Source organism: Aedes aegypti, chromosome 3 (assembly GCF_002204515.2).
Source record: "Aedes aegypti strain LVP_AGWG chromosome 3, AaegL5.0 Primary Assembly, whole genome shotgun sequence".
Taxonomy (NCBI): Eukaryota; Metazoa; Arthropoda; class Insecta; order Diptera; family Culicidae; genus Aedes; species Aedes aegypti.
Genome location: NC_035109.1, coordinates 254,017,555 through 254,027,756, shown reverse-complemented (window position 1 = coordinate 254,027,756; position 10,202 = coordinate 254,017,555). Strand labels below are relative to the sequence as shown.

Genomic DNA, 10,202 nt, shown 5'->3' with positions numbered 1-10,202 from the left:
AAGGAAGACGTTGATTGAAAAGTTCCAATATAAAAGAACGCACGGAAATTCCGTGTAGTATCTATGGAAAGCTAGTTCAAAAAGATTATAAATACTTTATGGATGGATTGAAAATGATTAATGATTACTACGGCTTTACTTCCCTTCCTTTCCTTTGTGTCATAAGTGACTATCTTAGGGATGGGATTCGATCCCAGGTCCTCAACGTAAAAGTGAAAAGGGGGCAAGTGAAAGTAGAAATACATTTTTTTAAACTTTTTTAGTATTATTTTTTTTTTTTTTAATTTTACATAAAAATCAATTAAGCATACCGCTTTATTTGGTGGCACTCAAGCTGAAAATGTACACTACCTCATTTATTCCAATTTAACGTCTTTAGAATTTGAAGAATCTCAACTGTACGATTTCCATTACCCGCTTGCCCCACGGTACCTTATTCTAAAATTCAAATAAAGTTCTTTTCTTTTTCAATAAAATAACCCAATTACTCTACTAATTGAAAAATTTTATTTTCAAATTATTACGAAGACATGACACCTCAGAGGTAATGCAAAATGCCTAAATATAATAAATGCATCATCTGCTCGAGCAGGCTTAAATGCTTCTTCATTCGGGACCTGAGTAGTATAAACCACAGCTAATTTATTCACACTTATTCATTGGTGAATTTAGGAGCACGCTTCTCGACGAATGCGGTCATGCCTTCCAGGCGATCCTTAGTGGAGAAGGTAGCGTGGAAGTGGCGTCTCTCAAACTTCAATCCTTCGTTCAGCGTAGTTTCATAAGCAGTGTTCACAGCTTCCTTACACAATTGCACAATCAATGGCGAGAATGTGGAAATCTTTTCTCCTAGCTTGACGGCTTCGCTGACTACCTTATCAGCCGGGAAGACCTTGCTGACCAATCCCGATCGTTCAGCTTCCTCAGCGTTGATCATGTTTCCAGTCAAGCACATTTCCATGGCCTTCGACTTGCCCATAACACGGGTAGTACGCTGGGAACCACCGGCTCCAGGAATAGTTCCGAGCGCGATTTCAGGCTGGCCAAACTTGGCCTTATCTCCAGCATAGATGATATCGCACATCATAGCGAATTCGCAGCCACCGCCCAAAGCGTACCCATTTACAGCAGCAATGACCGGTTTTTGGGCCTTGGCAACGCTAGTCCAGTTATTGAGAAAGTTACCGGTGATACACTTAGCGTACGTGTTGTTCTGCATCTCCTTGATGTCCGCACCAGCTGCAAAGGCCTTCTCGCTGCCGGTGATGACGATGGCTCCTACATTGTCGTCACTGTCAAACTGGTCCAAAGCCTGGCTAACTTCATTCATCAAACCATTGCACAGAGCATTCAGAGCTTTTGGACGATTCAGCGTGATCAGAGCGACATTTTTCTTCTCACCGACAAGCTCGGTTTTAATGTATTCGAACGCCTTCGGGGAAGCTGCAAGCAAAGATGAAAGGTTCAGTTTTCAATTATTATCGATAGTGCTGATACATAATAAATACTAATTAATTCAAATTAATTAATATTACACGTCATGTAAACTGCCCATAAAAGCATAACTGTCCCATATTGATTTTCGAACCAACACCTTTTTTCATTGCAACATTCATGTTTTAGTATATACTTTATCATGCATATACAAATTTACACACTTTGTTTGAAAATATTGTGGAAAATATGAAGTTAGTGTAGTCCCATATTGAAAAATAAAGGCATAACAGTCTCTATATGAACTTAGAACCTCAATAGCAGCTGCTAAACTAGAATTATGTTCAAGTTTATATTTTTTGCTAATCAATAGTAGCAAAATAAATAATCTGTACGGCTGTGTTTAATGGCACGCGGAAATGCACTAGAAAATTATGAACTTTTGTATGAAAAGGCAAACTTCAAACTTTGAGCGTCATTTTCTCAATGCCTACTTTTTCCATATGGGACAGTTATGCCTTTATGGGCAGTAAACTGCCCAATCGTCTTTACACTTAACACTTAATATATTATATTTGTTACATCTTGCATGAATACCTACAACAATGCTTTCAATCATTCGTCCGAAATACAAATGATTATATCTGAATGACACGATATTTATAGAGACAAAGACACGTATGCAAAACTTATGATTATTATAACATCTTGAACTTAAAGTTTAAGGTTTAACTGTTCTGAAGGGAAAATTTTCAACAATTAACGAGATATTTAGAAATTGTAAGTAGTAGCAAAAAAAAATAGATATTTTTAAGGATATGTTCAATAACTTATGATGAGAAAAAAATATGCCATATTCCGAACGATCTAAAATTTGACGCTATGATCAAAACTAGAATAACTGTGTAGTTCTGTATGTAGAACTTGATGCAATTTGGTTTAGAACAAAGAAATACTAGCGATTTTTCGACATTCAAATTTGAGGCTGGGGTAAAATAAATTTGTAAGGAATTACCCAAGATCAATTCAGTTATTGAACATTCCGACTAAAATGGCTCAGTATGAGAGCGAAATATAGTTGTAGAATTCCGAAAAGCACCATGTAGGTTTCATACCTTTGGACCCCGTTTGTTTGAGTCCAGGGATTGAATCCTGAGAAAATTGAGAGAATCGCTCACTATAACTATCATAACATGCTGCACATTATGAGAGACTGTTTATCGTATACTGCTACAACCTTGATCAGATTGGGGGGATAGTACCGTGAAGGCCCCATACTCTGCGCAGTTAAGGATTTTCAATTTTCAAACAGCTGTAATTAATTGAAAACAAAACACAATATTCTGAAATTTTGGAAGCAAATACTTGTTGATCTTATGTATAAGGAAAAAATATAAAAGCTTCAATAAGTAATGATTTTTATAGCAAATTTTTAATTTTTCTCAAGGGTGTTCGTGTTCCTAACTCTGCGCATTCATTTTTGCAATGCTCCTTATTCTGCGCATTTAGGTTCCTAACTCTGCGCACTCGATAAATTCTTTATAACAGTTGAAGTATTTTACTAAAAGCATTACTAGCATTTAAACTCCGCATTAATCTTCATTTTCTTGCTCTATACGGCTTTACGTTCCCAGTGGAGCGTGAAATGTCTCTAACACAAGTTTACTAAGTGAAGTGAATTTTATCTATTATTCAATTGAATGCCATTAAGTGCAACTCTCAAAACAATCGAAATCATCATATGTTTTCCAAAACATCTATTTAACTTAGGTTTCTAAAATCTAAACCAACGATTAAACCTCGATGTTCCATTACTCGATATTGACTCATGAAACTATACAAAAAATCAAAATTATTCTATTGCATGGTTAGGGAGCATCCAAAAATTACGTCCATCGTTCAGGGAAGGAGGAGTCTACGAAAATGTGACAATGCATCCATTAGGTACTGTTAAAATCGCGACAGGGGATTGAGGGGACGGAGTGTAGGAATCCTTAAAATATGTTGGACGTCATTTTTTAATCTTCCCTTACTATGATGATCCCCTTAAACAATTTACCAAAACATTTCGCTTCCATATCTCGATGGTGTCGACAAGTCGATGGTTCCCTTCAATATCGACCTCTGGAGGGTTGATTGTATGTTGAAAATAACGTTTTATAACTGCTGCGCATAGTAAGGGACATAGTTGAAAAATGGTTCCTTACTATGCGCACTTAAGAAGAATAAGAAAATGAAGAGAAAATAAGTTGCACTTCACCAGTGATGATTGCTCGATAAATAAACTAGTGCCTACGTACTAAAAATCTGAAATATATTCTCTTTAATTTGCTTAAAATGACTTAAGTGATGAGGTACTCCCTTAGCATTTTTGCTAACGGGTAGTCAATTTGGACGTTTTTCAATATTTTTAAAGGTATTTTATTTTTTATTAAAGTAATAAACAAAAATCTGCCAAGAAAATTCTTCGCGTACTTTTTTATTACTATTGTAGCAATATATGAAAAATAAATTTTGAACAAAAGTGTAAGTATTTTACCAGATTTTGATGGATTTTGGTGAAAGTGCGCAGAGTTAGGAGCTGCGCAGAGTTAGGGGCCTTCACGGTAGTGTATGATAAAACCCCTCTAAACATGCTCCAAGCCTGGGGGACACTATTGCTATTGGAAGTTCGTGGATTGTTTATCGTGCCAGTAAAGAAAAACACCTATCCCCAACGGTAAACAAGCGAGTAAAATGGGTTTTATCATCGCTCTCTCTTTGGGGCTCTCGCTCACTGCTTCCATTTATCAGACTTGTTACACCTTGCGATATAATGACGATCGTGGACCGCAACAGATGGGATGTTTTTCTTTGCTTGCTTTTCGTGCTTCATACTCAAATGAGAGCGAATTCTGCAAAGCCTGTTTGAGTCAGATGTGGGAGATGCGGATCCGACATGATCGAATAAAAAATGTTTTTACTGCTGTTTCAAGTAGATTCTGGTCAAACCCAGTTCCATTCTAGCAAGAAAAAATAACTAAAATGACATTGGAAATCGTTGAAATATGGATTGATGTATAATCTAATAAGTCGAAAATAGCAGTTTTTTTGCAAACTAAGATAATGCTTAGTATTTTAATTACTTCTTTTAGGAATATGGCGTTTTTTAAAATAAAAAATAATGGACTTGTTATTCAGTAAATTGAGTTCAATCATTCCAAAACTTGTCACAACCCGTGCTCCGCTCAAGATTCGAAATTCTATAGACGAGTGAAAACAACTATCTAATGGCTATGTCAATATGTAGGTTAGAGTGGTTCCAAATATCTATTTTTGAACTACTTTAACCCTCTAATACCCAAATTTTTATTTTCAATCTAAATATAATTTTTCGTTATCTAAAATCGTTCTAAACATGTTTTGGGTAATGATTTATTTTTATTTGCAAATTTATGAATTTTGTTTTTTGATTTTTATAATTTTTATTTTTGAACATCCCTATCCCTTTTTATTTTTTCTTGAAGCCTCTCCTGATTACTGATTATTAGCAATAATAAAAATTAAAATGTCGTAACTTATGAAAATATTTATTTTTTTTCTGAAGCATATTTTATTTTCCGTGTAACTAGTGGAAAAACAGGTTTGAAATTATTTCAATACCATCAGGCTCTTCTTCTGTGATAGTTTGATTGTAGAAAAATAATAAAGGTACGATTTTTTATATTACGCGTTAAATTAACCCCAGGCATTTGTAGGTTACATAATAACACAGTTTTCAAACATTTTTCAAAAATACAAAAAAAATTCAAAAGTCATAAAAAAAAAACTTTCCTTATATGCGTGTTTTGAACCAAGGTTAAATCATTTTAATTTCCGAGCTACGAAAAAATACAATTGCAAAGTGTACCCTGTCTAAAGGCATGGTTGGTAGGCCTTCCTAAAAAATATGTGTGTCCACTAACCTCGAGTTGCCACGAGTACCCTGGTTCCAACCATAGTACTTATTACTTAAGACGCTAAACAATTGTAAGCCTTAAATAAATAAATTGGTAAAAAAAGGCGTGGTTGGGTATTAGAAGATTAATGGAGGTATATTTCTGTCAATAAGGCAATCTATGAGACAGTAGGGTGGGGCTTATTTCCAAAAATCTTCCGTAGTCAGGATTTACAAAGTGGAAAATGATCATCGGTCCCAAAATAACATCCTGTGAAAAAATGAGAATTTTTGGTGAAGGTTTAGAGGTGGCGCAAAGGGCGTATGTGCAGTTTTCCCATTTTAGTGAACTCTGAAAAATTTTGGTATGCTTTTCAGCTTGTTTTGGTGATTTTAGGACCCTTAAGGGCAAAAAATCACCTCAAAATTGCGATATCTCCACTCCTTTAGATGATATTTAACGAAATATATTTTATGCATGCGATTTTTGGCCCTTGAATAGGTTACGATGACTGATTAATATGAACCCGAATAAGCATATAAATAGCTGGGGAGAATTCCTATGCTAGTAGAATGGAACAAAGAGCAAAGAAGAATGAGAGAAAGAACGCAGAAGAATGTAAGGTGGGGTGGGTTAAACAGGTGGGAGGGTGAAACTAGCGATGTCTTGAGCGTAACTGAGGAATCTAGAAAACGATGATTATATTAATTGAATTAATTTTTTTTTTATCTTCATTAACGAGATTTTTAGCTCTTTAGCTATGGGCTAGTTCATCTCGGGACCAACGGGTTTACTTCCCTTCCGAAGGATGTCGCCACTGAAATTTTTAGTGACTATCTCGGGGATGGGATTCGATCCCAGATCCTCAGCGTGAAAGGTGTGTGTTCTAACCACTACACCAGGTCCGACCCCTTGATTTCTATTTAATATTACCCACTTCAGAAATATTTCGAGCAATTTTTCTTCAAGTAGGGGAAGAGCACCAATTTTTTAACCATCTCTAGTTTTCGACCCATGTACACGATTTTATTGGAACTTATTGCAACTTTATAGGACTTTATGGAAAAAAATCAATAACGGCTAAAATGTCCTTAATTCCATGCGAAGTTTCATCATTATTCTCCTGGTAGATATAGATAAATGCACGTCACTTTACTGCTTTAGTTCAATAATCGTTTGGTTGTTTTTTTTTCTGAATGATGATAGCAATTTATTGAAAGGGACCGTTGCAAAATTCACATCCTGGAAATTCAGCCTCACGCAGTATCTATTAAATTCATAACTAATTTATATAATTATTTATATATACATAGGGCATCCTGTGAAAATTCTTCATGTTGCTCTGTCCTAAAAAATATGTTTCAGAACTGTGACGACTTAATTTTGGTTTTATTTGAGAGGTTTTCAACCTGAAGTGCTTTATCTCTTGCACCCTATAGAAGCTCGTGTACTAATTTGAATTTTGACTACCGATTTTTTTCCTTCTGCTGTTGTTTATACACATCGATTTCAAATACAGATGTAGAACGATGTATTGAACTTCATCTGCATTTTCGTTTGTCCGAAATTATGTTGAAGGTGTTGTGGCGAAAGTGAAGTATTGGAACCCCAAACGCAATTAATTGCTGAAATGGCATCATAATCCAGAAATTCCTGTGGAAATTCTAACAAGAAGTGTTATTGCTGGAAAGCAAAAATCGTTTATGGATTTACCTAATAAGGATATAACATGTGGGATCAAAATCCGAACACCTAAGAAATGAATCTAAACCCTTTAACTTCATATAAAACTCCTTCTATTTGTATGAAGTGTACGGATTTTGAGCCTGTATGGATTTGGGCCCCTCTGTAATTTCTTTTAGATTATAAAAGCAATTGCTGGAGTTATATCAAACGGACATTCTAAAATACTAAATGAGTGTTAAACTTGCATATAATCACATCTCATACATCTAACCAAGATATTTTCACGGCTCCATAGTTGATTCTAATATAATATCATCAGTTACACCCTCCCCCCTGTTTAACCCACCCCACCTTACATTCTTCTGTGTTCATTGTTCTTTCTATCATTCTTCTTTGCTCTTTGTTCCATTCTACAAGCATAGGAATCCTCCCCAGCTATTCTTATTCGGGTTCATAGTAATCAGTCATTGTAACCTATTCAAGGGCCAAAAATCGCATGCATAAAATATATTTCGTCAAATATCATCTAAAGGAGTGGAGATATCGCAATTTTGAGGTGATTTTTTGCCCTTAAGGGTCCTAAAATCACCAAAACAAGCTGAAAAGCATACCAAAATTTTTCAGAGTTCACTAAAATGGGAAAACTGCACATACGCCCTTTGCGCCACCTCTAAACCTTCACCAAAAATTCTCATTTTTTCACAGGATGTTATTTTGGGACCGATGATCATTTTCCACTTTGTAAATCCTGACTACGAAAGATTTTTGGAAATAAGCCCCACCCTAATGAGACAGCTGCGATCAGCTGTTTTTTTGTTTACCATGTGTTTTTGACGTTTCGCGATCGGAGTGACTTTCGATTACAAAGGTATAAGTAAAACTCCGATAACACCCGCATGATTTGTTTACTCTTTCATTTTGGTTGCATTCACACTTTTAGCTGTCAGTCCTATCACGTAAAGTCCTCATGGATAGCCTCCGAACATTTATAAAAACAAAAATAATGCACTTCGAAGCATTTTTACAATAAGCCTATCTACGTCCTTACATACAATATAGAATAAGCTTTTGTTTCTATTTTATCTCATGCGATGAAATTTATATCGAAAATTAGGATAGATTAGGGTTTCTCAACCATGGACGTGACGGTCTCCTCAAACAGAATAACAGTACCATGACTCCATATTTCCATGAGTCGATGATTCCTTCAATATCAACTTAAGGTGGTTATTTTCCCTATAGCTACATATAACATTTCCAAGACTTTCAAATTGTTTGTTATGGACTGATCTAACAAAATAAAAAAATAAACTGTTGCCCCTCTCAAACTTTTGCCCCAGCTTACTTTATCTACATTTTTAGACGTTCTAGACTTTTGTGATTACACCCGACTCTGTTTTTGCACGGATTTTTTTTTACACGGCCGTGCAAAAAAATTTCCGTACATTGCCAAAACCTTATTTTTGCACGAAACGTCGAGATGTGGTGTTATTTTTTTGCACGATTTTTGAAATTTTGAACTGATTGTTTTTGCACGGTACGCATCCCCGTGCCAAAACAGAATCGGGTGTACATCGATGCTTAAAAAAAAGACACAGATACCGTCTTCAGCGATTTAGCTGCACAGACGATTCCTGACGAAAAGTTTCCAAAGCTGAAGCGGGAATCGAACCCACACCCCATGACACGATGCGCTTAAATGCCTGAGGACACTAACCGCACGGCCACGAGGCCCACATTAGCCAGTAAATATGGTTCTTTTATGCTATTTAGGCCACATTTCGCGTAGGTGTACCAGTATTCGCCACGCTAACATTTTATGTCAAATCAATCTAAAGATGTTTGTATACTATCAATATGTTACACGAAAGTTTTCAATCTATGGGGTCATGCACAAATTACGTCACGCTCCAAGGGGGGGGGGGTCGAGCCAAGCGTGACAAGCCTTACAAAATTTTCGGAGGACTTATACAAAAAGTGTGACAAAGGAGGGGGGAGGGGGTCGAAAAAGTTGAAATTTAGCGTGACATAATTTGTGTACCATCCCTATGTGTATCTACACTAGGGTAGATGTACCAATAGTGGAGGTACTATGCACGATTGAACTTCATTTAACCGCCTAAATTCAAAACACGCAATTAATATACATGTAAATGTTGTAACAGGAAGTAACGACCATTGACTTCATGAGTAATATGATTTCATCGCTGTAATCCACGGCATGTCAGTGAAAAATAATACCTCCACTATTGGTACACTGTTCCTTTAGTTGCGGTATATTTTTAATTTGTGTTCCTATAGTTGCGTTATCCGTTGTTTTCTTATGGAATCCTCCACTATAGGAACACTTTACCGCAACTATTGGTACAAGCAAGAGGAGTTTTAGCAATTTTAGTGATATTTTATCAGTTTTAAAGCAATTTGAACGCTCTTTTCAACTATTTCGTGTATCAACAAGCCAAAACGTCGATTGTCAGTGTCGGTTCTGTGGCTAATGTATTAAAATCAGTGTAAACGGCACTACCGCAACTATAGGAACACCCACAACTAAGGGAACGCTTACCCTAGTAGGAATAATTCTGAGTAGATTGCATAACAAAACCGATAGCATCTCAATATCAATACGTTCAAACCGCACTGTACGCAACATTTAATCCGGCGAGCAGTGCAACACAACAAAAATAAGATGCACCGGATAGGATACTTCAACAGGCTTTGGTTATGTAACCAATTCAACGAATTAAAAGTAATTAAGTAAACGCCTGCTACGATGTTTGGTATTAAATACGATCTCACAAATGCGTCGGTTTAGTTGTTGCTATTCAATGAAATCTTATCACTATAACCTCAGCATGCGCATAGGCATTAGATTTTCGGTCTTACATCACATTCCCATGTCCGGTTTAATAAATCTTAAGGTAACTAAATAATGATCTAGCGAATATCAAATCACTTACCAGCGCAATAGAATCGTACATTGTTGGCCTGGGCGGCTTTAGCCAGAGTGTATGTCCTGGAAGCGAAGATTTTTCCAATGTTGGCCATTATGCTAATCGTTGTTCAACACTTGAAACTTGTTCAAATAGCACTCTTCACGACAATCGTACGACTAAGCCGACTGAAAATGGAATCTGCCCCAGTGCCAACGCAGACAGCTATCGGCCT

At 36.3% G+C, this 10,202-nt stretch overlaps 1 protein-coding gene across 1 annotated transcript; it reads right to left on the bottom strand.

Moving 5' to 3' along the window:
• Positions 1–488: 488 nt before the first annotated feature.
• On the bottom strand, positions 489–10,202 carry LOC5563904 (probable enoyl-CoA hydratase, mitochondrial). Its single transcript, XM_001648169.2, has 2 exons — positions 9,995–10,202; positions 489–1,443 (listed from the first exon to the last, which is right to left on the bottom strand). The coding sequence occupies exons 1-2, from the start codon at positions 10,080–10,082 to the stop codon at positions 653–655; spliced, it is 879 nt and encodes a 292-aa protein (XP_001648219.1). The 5' UTR covers positions 10,083–10,202; the 3' UTR covers positions 489–652.